General features: G+C 38.2%; 2 protein-coding genes across 9 annotated transcripts in view; one reads left to right on the top strand and one right to left on the bottom strand.

Moving 5' to 3' along the window:
- The window catches only part of Smyd4 (SET and MYND domain containing 4), a 61,413-nt gene extending 54,779 nt beyond the window's left edge, over positions 1 to 6,634 (bottom strand). For 2 of the 8 annotated variants that reach the window (XR_013343963.1, XM_077800852.1), the window contains exons 1-2: positions 6,312 to 6,633; positions 5,184 to 5,329 (exon numbers count right to left, since the gene is read on the bottom strand). Coding sequence is in view for 5 of the 8 variants with exons in the window: in XM_077800852.1 (XP_077656978.1) it covers positions 5,184 to 5,317 (134 nt within the window). In the remaining 3 variants the exon portion in view is untranslated. Of the gene's footprint in view, positions 1 to 5,183; positions 5,330 to 6,311 lie in introns of those variants that run through there. The other 6 variants (XM_077800854.1, XM_077800853.1, XM_026388820.2 and 3 more) reach the window with 6 other exon arrangements.
- A 167-nt stretch (positions 6,635 to 6,801) lies between these two features.
- Positions 6,802 to 21,121, top strand: part of Rpa1 (replication protein A1) — a 54,664-nt gene continuing 40,344 nt past the window's right edge. The window contains exons 1-4 of the mRNA XM_026388872.2: positions 6,802 to 6,938; positions 11,930 to 11,980; positions 13,192 to 13,270; positions 13,919 to 14,027. Of these exons, the coding sequence (XP_026244657.1) occupies positions 6,906 to 6,938; positions 11,930 to 11,980; positions 13,192 to 13,270; positions 13,919 to 14,027 (272 nt within the window). The 5' untranslated portion in view covers positions 6,802 to 6,905. The remainder of the gene's footprint in view (positions 6,939 to 11,929; positions 11,981 to 13,191; positions 13,271 to 13,918; positions 14,028 to 21,121) is intronic.

The raw sequence follows: 21,121 nt of genomic DNA, 5'->3' as shown, positions 1-21,121 counted from the left end.
CCTTTGGTTATGGTAAGTTGAAATATAATAATGATTCAATAAGTACGGCATTTTGAAGCATTGGGGAAAGGTTGGACCATTCAATAAATGCTGTGGAAAAACTGTTTATGGGGGGGGAGTTAGAATATTCCTTCACGTCAAACAGATATGTACATGAATCATAATTTCATATTGTATACCTTAAATATATAATAACTTTTATTTTTCAATTATATCTCTACAAAGCTGCAGATGGATTACAGAGTTAAAAGAAAGCATGGGGTGGGCTGAGGTTGTAGCTCAGTGGTAGAGCATTGCCTTGCAAGCATGAGGCATTGGGTTTGATCCTCAGCATGACTTAAAAATAAACAAACAAAGATAAAGATATTGTGTCCATCTACAACTAACTAAATAAATAAAACATAGGGGCTGGGGTTGTGGCTCAGTGGTAGAGCGCTTGCCTAGCACTTGTGAGGCACCGTCCATGTACAACTAAAAAAAAAATTTTTTTTTTAAATAAAGCATAAACTGCTTGTAGTGGTGTATGCCTATAATTCCAGTGACTCAGGAAGCTGAGGCAGGAGGATCACAAGTTTGAGGCCAGCTAGGCAACTTGCAGGCCCCGGCCTCTCTCTCTCAAAAAAAAAAAAAAAAAAAAAAAAAAAGAAAAACAAAGAAAAGAAAGGGGGCTGGGGATGTGGCTCAAGCGGCCTGGCATGCGTGCGGCCCGGGTTCGATCCTCAGCACCACATACCAACAAAGATGTTGTGTCCGCTGAGAACTAAAAAATAAATATTAAAAATTCTCTCTCTCTCTCTCCTCTCTCACTCTCTCTTTAAAAAAAAAAAAAAAGAAAAGAAAGGGATGAGCACCCCTAGGTTCCATCCCAAGTATGGCCAAAAAAAAAAAAAGGCATAAAACCACCAAAAAAATTAGGAGAAAATCCAGTAGCTTTGTAATTTTTGGGAAAAGTAGACCATCCTAACTAAGTAAGACACATAATATAAAAGTTTTAAAGGGGGCTGGGGTTGTGACTCAGCAGTAGAGCGCTTGCCTCTCGCGTGTGAGACCCTGGGTTTGATCCTCAGCACCACATACAAAAATAAGCAAGTGAAATAAAGGTGTTGTGTCCAACTACAACTAAAAAAAAAAAAAGTTATAAAAAATGCCAGCTATAAATGCAAAACAAATACACATAATTTATATACTGTCATCCCTTGCTTCCTGAGGGGCATTGGTTCCAGGGCCCCTGCAGATAATAAAATCTGCAGGTGCTCAAGTATCTTATATCAAATGATGTAGTATTTGCATATAACTATGCACATCCTTCCTTATGCTTTAAATCATCTCTAGATTACTTACAATATCTAATAGCATAAGAGCTCTATAAATAGCTGTTACACTATATGCTTTAGGGAACTATGATAAGAAAAAAGAATTCTGTGCATCTTAGGACTGATTAAACACCATAGGCCTAATTACATATTACATGAGCAAGATGCCCAGACACGCAGCAAACAATGCTCAAACACTGAGTGCTGGAGAGAGATTGAGATTTGATTTTGTGAAATGGCAGGAAGCTACTGCAGGGTTTGCCATACATCATGTCATTTGTGTGGATTAAGTATAGTTTTTGGCGCAATTCAAGTTTTGCTTTTTGGGACTTTCTGGGGATCCCCTCAAATGTTTCCCATCCAAGGTTTGGTGAATACATGGATACAGGACCCATGGATATGGAGGGCTGACTGTATGGTGAGACACAATAAAAAGGGCTAAAAGATAAAACAGACTAGGAGGAAAATTAACAACAAATATAGCAAATAATCATATAGCCAGATTTATGAAGGTCTATACATTTATAAGAGAAAGATGACCTATTGAAAATATGGGCAAAGAACACAAATAACCAATTCACAGAAGAAATACAAATGGGTTATGTCAGAAAAATAACATTATTTCACTAATAATCAGAAGCGTTCAAATTAAAATGAGTATTTTTCAGTTCTAGAAGTACATCTGAATCTTTTATTGTTGTTTTGAGATGAGGATATAACTATGTTGCCCAGGCTGGCCTTGACTCTTTGAGTTCCAGTGATCCTCCTGAGTAGTTGGGATTGGAGGTGTGTGCCACAATGTCTGGCTTGTTGTTCTTTCTATGGATTCCAATATTTCATTGAATTACATCTTTTTTTGTCTACTTTGTCCATTTTTTCCTCTATTTTCTTTTTAAAATTTTTTTAGTTGTAGATGGACACAATATCTTAGCCTTCTATTTTCTTAACTATATTAATTATAGTTATTTTAAATTCCTGCTTACAAACTCCTATATGTGGACATGAGTTGGACTGTTTCTAATATTTATTTATTTTTCTTCTGATTAATTATTGGTCACTTTTGTGTACATTTGCACATATAGGTTTTTTTTGTTTTTTTTTTTGGGATACTGGAGACTGAACCTAGAGGTGCTCTATCACTGAGCTATCCCCCAGTTCTTTTTATTTTTTGAGATAGAGTCTTTTGGCTTCCGTTTCCTCCAGGACAGTTCCTCTGTTAGGGTCCAGCCTGATCCTTGGCCTGAAATTATCCCAGGAAAGAAAATGCTAAAAAATGATCACCTAGGAAGAAGTTGTCCCTCTCTGCAATTTTAGTCCCTCTAGCTCTTATTGCTATTTTATGTCTTTAAAAACATTTATTAAATAAAATATTTTTAATTGCATTGAGAATGTTGCCTTCTGTGATCTATCATATCCTATCCAGAAGCAAAACTACATATGCCAAAGAAACATAGCATTCACAGTACTACAATAGACAAGATTTGAGAATAATGTGGGTTGTGAGGGAAAGGGAAAGATTAGACATGACTCCTAGGTTTCTGGACAGATATAGTGCAATTCATTAAGAGATTACATAAGATGATATGACATAGCATGGGAGAAGATCATGAGTTCAGTGTTTAATATGGAATGGCTCTTAGGTTTCTTGTTGAATATAATGAATGAAAACAAGCTAATGCAATTCACTAAGATAGGAATCACTGAAAGAGAATATAATTTTGAGGGTGGGATCCTGAGTTTGGTTTTGAATACACTGGATTTTAAGTATCTCTTTTTTTGGGGGGGGTATTTGTAATTGAACTCAGGGGCCCTTGACCACTGAGCTACATCCCCAGCCCTATTTTGTATTTTATTTAGAAATAGGTTCTCACTGAGTTGCTTGGTGCCTTGCTTTTGCTGAGGCTGCCTTTGAACTTGTGATCCTCCTGTCTCAGCCTCCCAAGCCACTGGGATTACAGGCATGCAGCACGATACCCAGCTGGATTTTAAGTATCTTTGAGACTTTCAAGTAGTCAGTTGGATTCAAATATCTGAGTCTCAGAACAGAGGTAAGGGCTAGAGATAATGATTTTAAAGGTGATCAGTATACAGGAGATAACTGAAGTCATAGGTGTGAATGTGACCACCTCAGTTGAGAATACAGTAAACAGGAAAGAAAACCCATGCTGGAGTCTTAAGGAATTCAATATTAAACAACCAGGAAATCTCTTCTTTAATTTATATTGCTGTCAATTCTCATTGATTATTACATTTTGCTGTGAATAAACTGTATTGGGACAGCTATCTATTTTCCAAAGTTTTACCAGCAGTTTTCTATTTTTGGAAGTTCTGCAAAGGAAATCCACAGATCCTGTAGAGCTTTAGATATTATTTTTCAAACTATAGGTCATGACTCAGTGGGTCATGAAATTAATTTAGTGGGTCCTGATTAGCATTTTTAAAATGAGATAAGTAGAAGGGAAAATATCAAAGTGTATCATATGCAATAAGTATCTATACCTTCTTGCTTGGTGAACTTATCCAGATTCACGACTCTTAAAGCCATGTTCAACATTAATATTTGTGTGTGTGTGTGTGTGTGTGTGTGTGTGTGTGTATGCATATATATATACTGAAGACAGGGCATTCACTAAGCCTCATCCCCAGCCTTTTTTTTTTTTTTTATTTTTTATTTTTAGAGACATAGTCTCACTGAGTTGTTTAGGGCCTTGCTAAGTTGCTAAGGCTAGCTTTGAACTCATGCTCCTCCTATCTCAGCTTCCTGAGCTGCTGGGATTAAAGGCGTGCACCAGCGCACTTGGCTCAACTTTCATATTTGTATCTCTACCCCAGGCCTCTCTCCTAAACTCCACACTCATTTAGATATCACCAATTGCAAATGTAATCTGTAAAACGAGCAAACAAAACAAAACATTCTTAGCTGAGGGAGTCTACTAGATATCTAAAACTCCAATATGAAGCCCTCGTCTTTCTTCCTGAAACAGCCACCTCTGTAGCCTTCCCTAATGATGACAATGTCATTCTTCTACTTCCAGAGTGTTGCTTTTTATATTCTCTAACACACTACATTCCACCTGTCAGGAAAGCTATTAAATATATACCTCAGAATCCAGTTGCTTCTCCCCTTCCCCACAACTGCCACTCTGGCCCAAGTTATCATCATCTTGTCTCTCACCTGGGTTAATACAACCCTCCAGTCCTCTCTGCTCCCACCCTTGCTACTCTCCTGTCTATCCTCAACTTAGCAGTCAGAGTATTCCTTTAAAACAACGGTCAGCAAACTTTTTTGGTATAGGCCAGAGAGTAAATATTTAGGCTTTGTGAGCCAAGAGACAAAACCAAAGCTCTTACAAAGGTACTTACATAACAAAAATTAATTTCCCAAACCTTTTTATTGACAAAATTCAAAATATAATTATAATAGATAACAATTTTTTTATAATTCAGGTCTACTATTGCAAAAACTGAAATTCTTCTTCTTTTTTTTTTAAATGGGAACCATTTTGCTTAGTGTACAAAGCCTGTGTTTCTTATCATCAAATCAATTGCAACTGTTTATCTGTAAAAACCATTACTAGTTGTGGGCTACACAAAACAGGAAGTGGGATAGATTTACCTTTTGGGCTGTAGTTTTGCTAATCTCTGTTTTAAAATATAATCAGATCATGTTACTCTTCTCCCCAAACTCACATCAATTAGTTTTCTATGTTCAATAAATTACCACAACAGCAAGAACTGGTAAATCCCCTAAAATACATAAATCTGAAGTTATTTAACCTTTCCATCAAAGAAATACTACTTCACAGCAAATGACAAAAGAGAACATTTCTCAGATTGAAACTTCCCTGGTTAAAGCTTCCATTCACTTACTGAAGAAGCGAAGAGGAGTGAAGAAAGATATCACTCAAAGTCTTTGCTTTGGAAATGGTGACCTGAACAGACTTCGGGAGTAAAGTCCACTTCTGAAATACGTATGATTTCCATTCATCCACAGGTAGATCCATTCTATTTCAGGTCTGTAAAGTGAGTAAGAAATGAAGAATTCAGATTTCTACAAATGTATAATTCTAGAAAATCAAGATTTCATCCAAGCAAATGTAAAGCAACAAAATCGATTCTTATGGTCTTCTACTGTAATTGTTCATATGCTGAAGAAGGATCAATATTTTGTCATGCCAATCCACTCAACAAACTCAGTCAGAAACATTTATCAAAAGCCTACTTTGTTCCAGGAATTATGGTAGGTAGTGGTTATACAAAGACAATCAGATAACAGCAGATAGCTACCATCCCAGTCCTATTTAATTTCCATCTTCCCTAGTTGCCCAAGTCACTCCAGATTTTATTTTCCACTCACACTAGCAACTATTAAATATTTCTCTCCATAAATCAGTTTTTTGCTTCAATCTCCAGATCATTCTTTCCATCAAAGCTCTCACCATCGTGTGTGTGTGTGTGTGTGTGTGTGTGTGTGTGTGTGTCTGTCTCTGGCTAAATTGCCCAGGTTGGCTTTGAATCTGTGATCCTCCTGCCTCAGCCTCCTGAGTAACTGGGATCACAGGCCTATGCCACTCACAGCTCATTGGAGGATTCTTTCCAGAGTGTTATAACAGTCTCCATCCCCTCAATCCCATCCTTCCTTCCCTTTCAAATCTACTCCACACATTGGGAGAGACCTCAGTCCTCTGTCAATTCGTTCCTCCTAGCATACAGGGAAACCCAGTACAAATTCGTCATTATTTGATCTTTGGCTTACTTTCTAATTCTCCTCTTCCTCGGTATCCTATCATACTGAGCTACTCATTGTTATTCCCAGGCTTGCCAGGTAATTTCCTGTCTCCAATGTTTTTGCATAGGCCATTTGTTCTTCCAGAATCCACAGTCACTTGGAGTCCACCTGGCAAATACCCACACTTACTGGATTCGATTCAAATGGCACTTCGTCTGGGTTGCCTTCCTAATTTTCCACCTGTGATGCATCACACTGGGGGCCCATACCTTGTCTACCTTGAGTGTGGGTTCCTCTGGGTAGAAATTCCCCAAACAGACTGTGCTCACATCTGAGGCTTCTTTACCTTCAGGGATCCCACGGTGCCAAGCTCTGGGCCTGGCACGGGCGGGAGGCCTGCAGTGGGTTGCGGAAAGAACCAGGTCACTGCTTTGACTACATTTAGAACAGTTATCAGAAAACAACTCTATTCTCTGGGCTACCCTGCGGCCCATCGGCCAAAGGCCGTGGCGGGTACACTTCCGAAACCCCGCTGCGAAAGGACCTGGAAGAGGGCGCCGGGGCCTTCAGGGGCTCCCGCCAATCACTGCGCGCGCAATTTGGCTCTCGGCCTCACCCCCAGGACCCGCCATCCCGCCACCTGGCCTCGGACCCAACCACGGGCGAATCACGTGGACCGCCCATCGAGCCTCGACCAATACGATGGCTGCTTGGCGCCTAGGCCCGCCCCAGCGTCGCGCACACGTCGGGGGCGGGAGTGGCGCGCACAGTTTCTCCGGCCAATCGCTGCACAGCCCGCGGGACCCCGGTAGTGAAGTTGGGGAGCCGAGGAGCGCGAGCGCGGGAGTTAGAGCCCTGGAACCATGGTTGGACCCTTAAGCGAGGGGGCCATTGCGGTGAGAAGACATCAGGAAACCGAGCCGGTGGCTTCGGGAGGCTGTAGGCCCGGAGCTGTGGGTAGCGGAGCGGGAGGAAGCCGCAGGCTATGGGGAAGGAACGCTGGAGGGGGAGAAGTGGAGGACCGTGGGGAGGACAGCCTAGGGTCTCTCTCTCTCTATGCTTCCTGAAAGGATTTTTTCCTTGTCTTTTAAACAGGCTCACTTTTCTAATTAAGAAAACAAAATAAACGACCCCCCCCCCATCGTCCACCTGCGGCCACATTGTCTCCAACTCTTCCCCCATCCACACCCAAACTTTCGTAGAGTTGTTCCTTTCCCCTGTTTCATTTCCGTACCTCCCATAGCCCTCTCCAATCAGACAGTCCTCTGATCACTATAGAAAACTGGCGAAAGTTACCCGTCCAGGTCGCCAAGTTCGACAGCCGCTTTTCAAATTTCGACTTAGATGAATAATCAGAATTGTTTGGGCCTGTATTGATCCGTGCTGCCTTTTGCTAACACTGTCGTCTTCTGGGTTCTGTGGCTCAGCTAGTCTTTCCCGTCGTATTTGTAGGCCTCTTTTTGTAAATTTCTGTTCACTCCAGATTCCCTCTAGGCCCTCTTCTCCCTGGGCAATTTCATTGCCATCTAGATGTCAGTCGCACTAATTCCTTTGTGCCAGCCACCTTTACTCTAAAAGACGAGCTTCTGTGGTCTGTCTGCCTTGTTGATTCTCAAAGCCATCTCAAATTCAGCAAATGCATTACATAAGGGGACCTCTTGATGTACTTGTCTCAGCGAATGATACCTTTAGAAAGTTATGCTAGCAGGAAATGGAGGAGTCATTCTTTCTACATTCTTCATCACTCTGGTTGCCCAGTTCATTACTAAGTGAAGTGTATTTTATCTCCATATAGATCTTTTAAGCCCATTGACTTTTCTCCACCCACACTGGCACCATCATTTCTTGCCCCGGGTGCTCTCACTTGGCATACCGGGCTCCCACCATTCCCATCTAGTTTGTATACTGTCTACCTTTGCCTTCTCTCAGTGCCCTGATCATTCTTTTTCTTCTGCCTGGATTGTTCTTGACTCCTACCTCACTAGCTAACATAATGTTCAAATTCAGATCAATTACTGTTTCAGGAAAGTCTTCATTTGACTTTCCTTACTAAACAAGTAATTTTTTTTTTTTTTTTTGGTACCAGGGGTTGAACCCAGGGGCTTAACCACTGAGCTACACCCCCAGTTCTTTTTTAAAAAATTTTTATTATTAGTTATTGATGGACCTTTATTTATTTATTTATTTATATGTGGTGCTGAGAATCGAACCCAGTGCCTCACACATTCTAGGCAAGTGCTCTACCACTGAGCCACAACCCCAGTCCCCAACTCTCATCCCCAGCCTTTTTTTTAAAATTTTTTTTTTTAGTTATACATTGACACAATCTTTATTTTTGTTTATTTATTTTTATGTGGTGCTGAGGATAGAACCCAGGGTCTCTCACGTGCGAGGCGAGCGCTCTACCACTGAGCCACAACCCTAGCCCATCCCCAGCCTTTTTAATTTTGAGACAGTCTTCTTGAGTCGCCAAGGGCCTTGCTAAATTGCTGAGGCTGGCTTTGAATTTGCAATCCTACTGCTTCAGCTTCCTGTGCCACTGAGATTACAGGCATGCACCACCACAGCTGGCTTAAATGTCTTTACTTTGAGACCTTAATTTCTCTTTATTTGCTTATTAGATGTGTGACTTTGGGCTAGATACTAACCTCTTTTCCTTTCCTGTAAAACAAGGGAAATGATACCTGTTACTTGTAAGATTAGTGGGAGGATTAAGTGCATTATTACTTTTTTTTGTGTGTAGTGCTAGGAATTGAACCCAGAGCCTTGTGCATGCAAGGCAAGCACTCTGTCAACTGAACTATATCCCCAGCCCATGTTATTACATTTTAAAGTGCTTAGCCTGCTGCCTGATATATGGTAAACTGCTGAGGCTTTACCAAAAGCTTTTCCAAACTTGCGATCTTCCTGCCTCAGCCTCTAGTTGCTGGAATTACAGGTGGTGCCTGATATAGTAAATGTTTAGTGTATATTTCCTATTATAAATAATTATATATGTATGTTTACATTTTTGTTTATTTAGTTAATATAACTTTCTGTGCCCTGCAAGAGTCAAGCGATTATTTGAATAAATTGCGAAGCCTGGGAAGTGATCACAAATGGTAGTCCTCATTTAATTTATAGCTATTTGCCTTGAGACTTTAAAAATTGGGAAAGACAAAGTGGTACTTACTTTCATAGTTTTTTGGAGTGGGTACTGGGGATTGAACCCAGGGTTGCTCTCCCAATGAGCTACATTCCCAGCCCTTTTTATTTTTTATTTTGAGACAGAGTTGAGAGTCTTGCTAAATCGCTCAGGCTGACCTTAAACTTGCCATCCTTCTGCCTAACCTCCCAAGTTTCTGATTACAGGCCTGCACTACTGTGCGTTGCCCAATGTTTAACTTTTTTGGGGGGGTACCGGGAATTGAACTCGGGGTCACTCAACCTCTGAGTCATAGCCCCAGCCCTATTTTGTATTTTCTTTAGAGACAGGGTCTCCTGAGTTGCTTAGCACCTTGCTTTTGCTGAGGCTACTTTGAACTTGTGATCCTCCTGCCTCAGCCTCCCAAGCCACTGGGATTACAGGCATGCACCACCATGGCCCAGTGTTTGACTTTTAATTTGTCTTTTTATGTTTAAATTGCCTTTCTTGTGGACAGCAAATAGTTCATTCTGACAATATCTGCCATTTAGTTGAAATGCTCAAACCACTTACACCTAATATAATTATGTATTTAGGTTTTAAATTTTTTGTGTTGCTACTTGTTTTCTATTTTTTTTTTTGTTTTTAGGTTTCCTGACTTTTGGATTATTTATGTATTTTATTTCTTGATTCATATTTATCTCTATTGATGACTAGCTGTGTTCTTTACTCTTGGACTGTGTATCTTCTTAGTCAGCTGGGGCTACTATAAAAAAATACCATAGCCCTGATGGCTTAAACAGACACTATTTTTTTTTTTTTTTCATTTCTGGAGACTGGGAGTCCAAGATCAAGGTACCAGTAGGTTTGATTCTTGGTTAGAGCCCACTTCTTGGCTTTTAGACTGCTTTCATCTTGCTATATGTTCATAGATGTCTGTGCTTTTGCAGGAAGAGAGCACTGGTCTCTTATCCCATTGCAGGAGGGTTGTTCCATGTTTATGACCTCATTTAAAACTAGTTGCTTCCCGTTGGCTTTGCCTAATGCAATCATATTGGAGAATAGGGTTTCAACATATCAATTTGGGAAGTCACAAACATTCAATCCAGGGGTTGGGGTTGTGGCTCATAGTAGAGCATTCGCCTAGCATGTGTGAGGTCCTGGGTTCAATCCTCAGCACCACATAAAAATAAATGAAATAAAGGTATTGTGTCCAACTAAACTAAAAAATAAATATTTAAAAATTCAATCCATAATTTTGTTAGAACCGTTTTTTTCCCCTAAAATTTATTTTGTAGTTGGAAATGGACAGGTACCTTTATTTTATTTGTTTATTTTTAAGTGGTGCTGAGGATCTAACTCAGTGCCTCACTCGTGCTAGCCAAGTGCTTTGCCACTGAGCTATAGCCCCAGCCCTAGAATCATTTTTAGACTCTTAAAAATCATTGAGGTCCACTGGGAGTTTGTGTTTTTTGGTTTATATTTGTAATATTTATAATTTGAAATTATAACCAAGATGTTTAAAAATGTTTACTTATTTAAAATAATAGTATAGTCATTCATTAACACAAGTAACATTTAGTGAAAAACATTTCAAAACAAAAATAGTGAAAAAGTGGTATGTTTTACATTTTTGTACACCTCATTAATCTGGCGTTTGGTAGAAAACATGATATGTAGGTTTTCATATCCACTTCTGTATTCAGTCTAGTTTGGTTTGAATTATATGAAGGAAATCTGGCCTCACACAAGATAATGTAATTGAAAAAGGGAGGAGTGTTTTAATATCCTTTTATGGCCCTTTATTTTTCTCTCTCTCCCCCTCTTTCTCTCTCTCTCTCTCTCTTTTTTTTTTTTTTTTGGTGATGCTGGAGATTGAACCCAGCTGCTCTACTACTGAGCTACATCCAGGCTGGCCTCAAACTTTGAATCCTCCACAACCTCTGGAGTAGCTGACATTACAGGGATGTGTTACCACACTGAACTCTGTGTGTGTGTGTGTGTTTAGTTGCAGATAGATACAATACCTTTATTATTTATGTGGTGCTGAGAATCAAACCCAGTACCTCACGCATGCTAGGTGAGTGCTCTATCTCTGAGCCACAACCCCAGCCACCCCCCCCCTTTGTGTTATTTTTAACATGTATTAGTCATTTGGGAAATATTAGCTCATTACATTATGCAGGTCTTCCAAATGTTGATGTATTTCACTATATCAAAAACTCAAATTCATTAACATTACCAGTGATTTCATGAGAAAAGTATTGTGAAACTTTAAAGTTGATAGTAGTGAATGTAAATATTCAAAAGTTCTGATTTTTACAAGGAAACACTTTTACTTTTGGCAACAGATACTATTTGTTGTTTTCTTTGAAAACAGGCATTCCTATGATTTGTTCAGAGTGATAAATTAGGTTTTTCAAATGACTGACTCTGACTTTTTTTTGTTTTGTTTTTTGGTACTGATGATTAAACCCAGAAGCACTTTACCATTGAGTCACATCCCCAACCCTTTTTATTTTGTATTTTGAGATAGAGTCTCAATAAGTTGCTTGTGGTCTCACTAAATTGCTGAGATTGGCCTTCAACTTGAAAATCTTCCTGACTCAATTTTGCTGGGATTACAGGCATGTACCACCATGCCCTACATATTCCTACAACAATATTATGTGTAGTTTATTCCATATACCAAACTGTAAAAAATATGTTGGTTTTTAATGGTGATTTGAGTGCATATCTTATAATCTGTTTTTACTCTTTCAGGCCATAATGCAACAGGGAGATACATCCATAAAACCTATTCTCCAGGTCATTGTAAGTACCTCTGTATGTAATTTTCTTTCCCTTTAGCTATTATATAGTCTTTTGCCATTTGTTCCAGTAAGGTCTTGGAGAAATTTTTTTTCCAATTCAGGATGTTGAATTTTTTTAAAAATATTTTTATTTGCAGATGGACATGCTACCTTTATTTCACTTATTTTTATGTGGTGCTGAGGATTGATCCCAGTGCCTCACACATGCTATGCAGGTGCTCTACCCCTGCCTAGCCCAGGATGTTGAACATTTTTTAGACTCATGTTAAATATGTTTGATGAAGAACGTACAGATTTGTCCACTTCAGGAAATTCTTTCCATCACTGCAAAAAAAAAAAAAAAGTAGGCCAGTCCACATCATACTTGGGAAAGGAACCAGGCCTTTTTTTTTTTTTTTTTTAATGTGAGCTAAAGTTAAACCTTTGGGGGGTTCAGATTTAATGCTTTGTGTCTATGTTCTTTTCCATGGTTGGTTGATGACTGTAATGCATTAGTACAATTCTTACTTGTCACTTTGCTTTTAGGTTTATCTTGTTTAAATCTGCCTTATGTGTAACCTGCAGAGAGATACCTAAAATGAACTTCAAGTTCAAGTAAATGTATCAGCTCTGCCCCATATCGTTAGGTGCATTTATTGCATGTGTCTTTCTGCTTCCATCTCCATCCCAATTGTAAGCCCCTGCAGTTCAAGGATTTTTTAAATTTTTATTTATTATTTTTAGCATGTTTCCTATATATTATCTTGTATAAACTAGGTACCTTGTTTTTTAAAATTATTATTATTTGGGGGATGATTTTCAGCCAAATTTTAGTTAGGGAAGAGGGAACACAGAGTATTGGCAGTTCATTTTATTCTGGTCTGTATTGTGTTTGAGGAGAAAGGTTGGTGGGAAAATCATCTAATCTAGTTTTTCTTTTGTTTAGGTTTAAGTGGCAAGAGAATGAGAATCTTATCATCTTCTTCTTTTTTAAAAAAAAATATTTTTAGTTGAAGATAGATACAATACTTTTATTTTATTTGTTTATTTTTATGTGATGCTAAGGGTTGAACCCAGTGCTTCACATGTGGTAGACAAGCACTCTATCACTGAGCCACAACCCCAGCCCCTCATTTTGAACTAATGGCAAACCCACTGTCCTACCACTAAGGTTTACTTATCTTTGGGGATTGGGCAGCAAATCTGGCTAATGAATCAAGTTTTCTGTCCTAGAACATCCGTCCCATCACAACAGGGAATAGTCCACCACGTTATCGACTGCTTATGAGTGATGGATTGAACACTCTGTCATGTGAGTATGATATATAAGTCTAAGAATTTGTATTTAAATAATAAAAGTACAACTAGTACTTAGATTTCAATATTTTAGCACCTTCCTGAAGTCAGCATTTGCTTGACTGTGCACTTTATTCAGAATTGCAGCTCTTGGAGAGTGTTCTAACAATAGACTGGATGTAGTGGAAAGCTGCCACTTGGCTTAATTAATTTTCACTAACTGGTGCTCTATGTTTTCTTTGATTAATTTCCCTAAGGATGATATTGACATTTAGTGACTGTGATGGGTTAGCTGTCCTATACTTGCATTTTTGGGGATTTTATTTCCGTGTAGGAAGCTTTAAAAGCAAGACAGGAAAGAATTTTCAGAATATGGGCTTGCTATCTCTGGTTACAATGTGAAAGACCTAGAAAAGACTTTTTTAGTTTTTGTCAAGAAACCTAAATGATGAAAAAAATTAGTTTTGGCCCTTTAAGAAATATATACATTTAAGAATAGCAGCAGATGTTGAACACATAGTTGATTATACTGTTTTTGAGTAGGCAGAATCTGATTAGTCCTTGAATAGGACCATATTTAAGTCATTCTTTTTCTTTGTAATTAGCTTTCAGATGCTTAAGACTGAATTGTTTTAAAGGCTAAAGTAATCTTTGTGCTTTGCAGCTTTTATGTTGGCAACACAGTTGAACCCTCTTGTTGAGGAAGAACGGTTGTCCAGTAATTGTATTTGCCAAATTAACCGATTTATTGTTAACACTCTGAAAGATGGAAGGTATGTGTTATGTTTTCTGTTTTATTTTATTATGGAATGGAGTTTGAACAGAGAATTTTATTAGATGCCAAAATTCAATTAGGAATTTTTAAAAGGCAGTAATGAGTTTGAGCTCAGGTGTCTAAAATGTGGTATCAAGAGAAATACGGCAACAAATCGGAAATCTCAGAGCAGATCAAAGCAGAATGCATAACTACAATTTTTTTCTAATTTCGTTTTCTTTCTTTCTTTCTTTCTTTTTTCTTTTTTTTTTTTTTTTTGACACTGGGCTTTGAACCCAGAGATTCTGTACCACTGAGCTACACCCCCAGCTCTCTATATTTATTAGTTTAGATTTTGAGACAGGGTCTTGCTGAGTTGCCCAGGCTGGCTTCAAACTTTGTGATCCTCCTGCCTTAACCTCATGAGTTGATGGGATTAAAAGTTTGTGCCACTGCACCAGACCTCATTTCTAATTTCTTCACTGTTTTTAGTATCTTTTAATGAAGAGAAGAGGTCACTTACTACAACAAAAAGACATATTTAATTACATAAGCTGTTCCTTTTTTTAATACCTTTATTTTATTTATTTATTTTTATGTGGTGCTGAGGATCGAACTTAGGGCCTCGCATGTGCTAGGTGAGTGCTTTACTGCTGATCCTCAACCCCAGCCCTAATGATGTCCCTTTTTTTTGGAGTCTTTTTTTTTTTTAATTTTATTTTGTGCTAGTATTGAACTTTACCACGAGCAACATCCCTAGCCTTTTGCATTTTTAAAAAAATTTTGTCTTGCTAAGTTGCTGAGGCTGGGTTTGAAACTTGTGCTTCTCCTGCCTCAGCCTCCCAAGTAGATGTTATATGCTAGAAGTACATTGGGGAACAAAACTTATTCCTTTTACTAAATGATTCATTTTACAGGGGAGGTGCTTTATATACTATTTTCCTGTCTAGTTTTTCAATCACAAGATGTAACCAAAACACACGAGATGCAAAAATGACAAGCATTCCCATATGACTAAGGATATATCAATGTATGTTAAATTATCTGTATATTTCCAAGCAGCTTTTCAATTTATTTCTGTTAGGTGTATCTTTATCCTTCTTGTATTTTTTTTTTTCTTTTTGGGGGGTACTAGGGATTTAATCCAGGGGTGCTTAACCACTGAGCCACACCTCAATCTCTCTACTTTTTTATTTTTTATTTTGACAGGGTCTCGCTAAGTTGCTTAGGGCCTTGCTAAGTTGCTGAGGCTGGCCTCAAACTTGTGATCCTCCTGCCTCAGCATACTGAGATGATAGGATTATATAGGCTATGCCACCACACCCAGATTTATCCTTCTTTTAACTTTTAACCTTTCTGTTGTAAATTTTGAATGACTTTTATAAATAGCATATAGGTATAAAATTCAACTTGAGATTTAATTGGTGTTGATTCTTTTTTTCTAATTTTATATTTCTGTATTTTGTTTGTTTTAATTTTTCTCTCTTCCTGTCTGGGATTGATTGAGTTTCCTCCTTTTTCCCCTACTGGTTTGTAAGCTTTATATTCTATTTCTGCTTTCCTGGGTAATTCTTAAATTTAAAAAAAAATCTATAAAATATAGAGTGAACATAGGTTCTAAAGCATGTCATATTTTTATGTGTTTTTATCATGGTTAAAAAAAAAAAGTCTGAAGACTTTGTTTGGATTGAAGGTTCAACTTTGTTTTTTATTTCCTCCAGTTAACTTTATTCTCTCCTAGAGTCAGCACCTATTGAGGGTTGCTTATATTTTGTTAGCTCACCTTTGCCTCTTTAGCCACACTCCTTCCTTTTTGGTTCAATTTTTCTTTCTTTTTGTTTTGTTTTAATTGCTGAGGATTGAACCCTAGGGTCTTCTATTACCCTAGGGTGCTCTATTACAGAACTATATCCCCAACCTTTGTTTTGTTTTGTTTTGTTTTTGAGACAGGATCTCATTAAGTTGCCAAGGCTGGCCTCCAACTTGCAATCTTCCTGTTTCTGCCTCTCTAATGACTAGGATTACAGATGTGTGCTACTGTGCCCAACTTGGTCAATATCTTTTTCTTTCTTTTTTTTTGTAGTTGTTGATGGACAGAATGCCTTTATTTTATTGGTTTACTTTTTTTTTTTAAGATTTTTTTTTTTAATATTTATTTATTTTTTGGCGGACACAACATCTTTGTTGGTATGTGGTGCTGAGGATCGAACCCGGGCCTCACGCATGACAGGCGAGCGCGCTACCGCTTGAGCCACATCCCCAGCCCTATTGGTTTACTTTTATGTAGTGCTGAGGATCAAACCCAGTGCCTCATACATGCTAGGCAAGCACTCTGCCACTGAGCTACAGCCCAGCCCCCAACTTGGTCAATTTCTAAAGCACATCTTTTAGGAACTTAAAGGAGAGTTTGAATGGTAAAACTATTATGTAAAAATGTCTTTATTTTGACTTTTGGTTAAGCTGGTTTTATCAGGTGTCGAATTCTAAGTTGAAAGTTTTAATCATGTCACTTAAAGATTGTGATACTTCAGGGCTAGGGATGTAGGTCAGTGGTAGATTGTATGCAGGAGGCCCTGGGTTTAATCCTGAGCATCACAAATAAGAAAAAAGAATGACTGAGGTTGTTCTGAGAAATGCATTTAGGTAATTTTGTCATTGTGTGAACATCATAGAGTACATTTACACAAGCCTAGATGGGAGAGGTCGTCGTTGGATGTGGCTTCTTGGTGCAGTCAAGAGATACAAACATGAAAAGAATGAAGCTACTGCTAGCATAGCATGGCAACCATTTTAGATTTAACTTGTTTCTCTAGTAATCAGGAGTACATTCTAACAATAAAAAGTATAGTACATAGGGGCTGGGGTCATGGCTCAGCGGCAGAGGGCTTGCTTCACAAGTGTGAGGCACTGGGTTCAGTTCTCAGCACTGTATATAAATAAATGAATAAAATAAAGCTCCGTCAACAACTAAAAAAATTTTTTTAAAGTATAGTAAATACATAAACTTAGTAATATAGTTGTTATTATTATCAGGAATTGTGTACTATACATAATTGTATGTGTTTTGCTTTTATGTGATTGGCAGGCTTGAAAATTCTAAGATGATCCTAAAATATCTTATTATTCTAGAAGAGTGAGGAAGTCATGTCAAAATGACAGAAACTGGTGTCAGGGCCTTAAAATTGCCAAATTGGGACAACTTAAAAATCAAGATAGTAACAGACTTAAGCCTATTGGAGGAAATAGGAATTCATAAATCCTGGATAAATGAATGAATGTATGTGATTGGAATAGAAAGATTTTTCTTATAACAGATTGCCATCTTACAAAAGAAGAAGGAATTATATAATTAGAAAATCAGCATTGGGCTACCATCATGGTAATGACTGATGCGTGATAAGTGCTGGTTAAGTTTCTAGTGGCTGCTACCTCAAATTTGGTGCTTTAAAGCAATAGAAACTTACCAGATAATAACAAAACAACAAACTATTTTGTCTGGAGTCCAGAAGTTGAGATGTTTCACTAGTGTCAGCAGACTGTGTGTTCCATCTGGAAGCTTTGGGAGAATGCAATCCTTGACTCTTCCAGCTTCTTGTGGCTGCTGGCATTTCTTGACTTATGGCTGCATCATTCCAATCTGTGCCACCATTGTCATATTGCCTTCTCTTTGGCCTGTCAATTCTCAGTTTCCCTCTTATGAGGATACTTGTGATTACATTTATGACCCTTCTATGATGATCTTCTCATTTTAGCCCTCAAGTTAGTTGCATTTGCCAAGTCCCCTTTTGCCATATCAGGTAACATTCACAGGTTCCAGGAATTAGGATGTGGGTTTGTTTTGTGGAATCATTATTCAACCTACAACAAATACTAAAACAAGTGGGTGAAGATTTGATAAGAAGATATTTATAGAATTAAAGTACCTCTTAACAACATAACTATTAATTAAAAACAGAAAAGTTTTTTTTTTTTTTTTTTTTTTAATTCTGGAGATTGAATCCAGAAGTGCTCTACTAGTGAGCTACATCCCAAGCCCTTTTTTAAAAATTTCTTATTTTGAGAGAATCTCCTAAATTACTTAGGACCTTGCTGAGTTCCTGAGGCTGACCTCAAACTTGTGATCCTCCTGCCTCAGGCCCCTGTTGCTGGGTTTACAGGTGTGTGCCACTGTGCTCAGCTAAAAGGTAATTTTTAAAAAATATATATATTAATTATAGATGGACATTATATATTTTTTAAAAATCTTTATTTATTTATTTTTATGTGGTGTTGGGGAACCCAGGCCTCACCTGTGCTAGACAAGCGCTCTACCACTGAGCCACAACCCCAGCCCGACATTATATCTTCGTTTTATTTTTATGTGGTGCTGAGGATCAAACCCAGTGCCTCATGCATGTTAGGTGAGCCACAACCCCAGCCCTAGAAAGAAATTTTAACAGGGAAGAAACCTGACATATTCTAATGTCAGTGATAAAATTGCCAGTAATGCAACAAGTGAACATCCTGTGTCACTTAATAGAATACAGTAGTAACTCAGAGACTATTCTGTCATATTCTTGCCAAAGGTATATAATTTGTATCCAATTATGAGGAAGCCTCAGAAGAGTGAGGGATATTTACAAAATAACTGATCTTTGATCTTCAGAATTTCAAACTTGAAAGTAAAAGAAAAATTTAAAAACTTACAGATTGAAGGAGTTTAAAGAGGTGTGATAATTAAATGTAACTAGATCTTTTTGCTATTAAGGGCATCATCCAACTGGGCAGGATGGTGCTCACCTGTAGTCCCAGCCTCTTGAGAGGCTATGGCAGGAGGGGATTTGATAAACCTGTCTCAAACTGAAAAAGGCTGGGGGTGTAGCTCAGTGGTAGAGTACCCATTGGTTAGATCCCTAGTCCCCCCCCCCCCCCAAAAAAAAGGGCATGATTGAAACAGTTGATGAAATTTGAGTGGGTTATGGGGATTAGATAGAAGTATGAATATTAATTTCTTTTTTTTTTCTTTTGGTACCAGGGATTGAACTCAGGGACACTTGACCACTGGGCCACATCTCCAGCCCTTTTTTTAAATTTTTACTTAGAGACAGGGTCTCACTTAGTTGCTTAGTGCCTTGCCATTGCTGAGACTAGCTTTGAAACTGTGATCCCCCTGCCTCACCCTCCCCAGTCACTGGGATTACAGGCATGCGCCACTGCACCCAGCTTAATTTCCTAATTTTGATGATTTTATTGTGGTTAGGAAGTTGAACTAAACATTTCAAAGTTTCACACTGTGTTTAGTTTAAAATTTTTTTAAGTGATTTAACACAAATGAACGGAAGGAACTGGTTTAATCAGACAAATTTTTCTTTACCAGAAGAAAGAAACTTCTGTGAATTTCTGGGAAGATTTAAAGAAGTCAGGTGGCGCATGCTTGTCATTTCAGTGAATCCTGATGCTGAGACAGAATGATCTCAAGTTCAAGGCCAGCCTTTACAATTTAACAAGAGCCTGTCTCAAAATAAAAGGGCTAGGGATGTAGCTCAGTGGTAGAGCTCTCCTGCTCTCCCACATAACAAAGATTTAAATAAGACAAAATGTATAAACAAATTTAAAGGATTAAAATGGCTTTAAAATCTGTTAAATTAATTTAAGGACATTTGTATTTTTGCCAGCCTTCCTTCTCTTTATCTCCTTAATTTTGATTCTCTTGACTAGTTTGATTTAATTCAGAAACTTCTTTTTCCTGGGATACTCCTGTTCCCTAATACCAGTCTATTTGCCTTTATTCTAGAATGACAACCTGGCTGGGTATCTGTTTTGGAGTTCCACAGTAGTTTTACCCTCAGAATTTTAATGTTGATCCATAGAAGTCAAGACCAGCCTATTCTGATTTCTGCATTTATGCTGTTTTTTGGAGGGGAGTAGGTACAGGGATTGAACTCTGGGGCACTCAACCATTGAAGCACATCCCTAACCCTATTTTGTATTTTATTTTAGAGACAGGGTCTCACTGAGTTTGTTGGCACCTCAATGTTGCTGAGGCTGGCTTTGAACTCAAGATCCTCCTGCCTCAGCCTCCCAAACCACTGAGATCCTCCTGCCTCAGCCTCCCAAATTGCTGGGAATATAGATGTCCGCTACCGTGCTTGGCAATTTCTGCCTTTTTTCTTTTCTTTTTTAAATATTTTTTTAGTTGCAGAAGGACACAATACCTTTATTTTGTTTCTTTGTTTATTTTTATACTTTATGTTCAGTTACTTACCTGGTTATGTTTCAGTATCAGTTTTTCTGATTTATCGGTCCCCACCCACTGCGGGCATACGGTATGCTCTTTCAGTCTGCAGATTCAGTTCTTCCATTTTGAAGTTTTTTTCTGTGTTATTCCCTTATGCTGTTTTCTATGTAATTTATTGAATTCCTGGGTAACTTTGTTCTCCGTGTAAGTCTTTAGTGTGCTTCAATCCTTTTTCTAATATGTGTTGGATTCCATCAGTGTTTCTCAACATAATAGTTTTTAGCTCTCTTCTCTTCTTTAATGTTTATGTTTTAAGTATTAGATGTGTAATAATTTCTTAGCTTTTTAAAAAGGTCCCTGTTCTGTGTCTTGTTTCACCTAATCTTTTGGCACGTGTGTGTGTGTGTGTGTGTGTGTGTGTGTGTATATAAATATTTTTTAAATTCAGTCGTATTTATCCATTTCCTTTCTTGGCTTCTGCTTTCTTCCAGGCTGGGTTCTTTCATTGTCTTTTCGCTTCCCTTGTTCCTTTCATTTTTATGCATTATTGTCTTGCAGTATTGCTGTGTTGTCTCCTTTTGTCTTGTTTGAGCTTCATGTGGACACTTCTATCCAGACTTGCTGTTTGCTCTAACTATGCTAAGTGTGCCTTCTTGCCAATCTTGTCGCTTGAGACCTGTTATCTTTCACTCCAGGCCACCTTTGTGTGTCTTAAGCTGTGCTTTCCATCCATTTTCTGTCCTTTAGGACATGATTATGGGAAAGGGTAGAGGACCTTGCTGGAATTGAGTACCGTCCTTCCTGGGAAACTCTTCAATGCCTGTTCTCTCCAGTCAGGAATCAGTTCCACTCCCATGGGATCTGCTTTATTTCACTACCTTTTTTTTTTTTTTTTT

The sequence above is a fragment of the Urocitellus parryii genome, chromosome 7 (assembly GCF_045843805.1).
Source record: "Urocitellus parryii isolate mUroPar1 chromosome 7, mUroPar1.hap1, whole genome shotgun sequence".
Taxonomy (NCBI): domain Eukaryota; kingdom Metazoa; phylum Chordata; class Mammalia; order Rodentia; family Sciuridae; genus Urocitellus; species Urocitellus parryii.
Note: the sequence above shows the minus strand (reverse complement) of the source record. Positions and strands in the feature narration are given on the sequence as shown.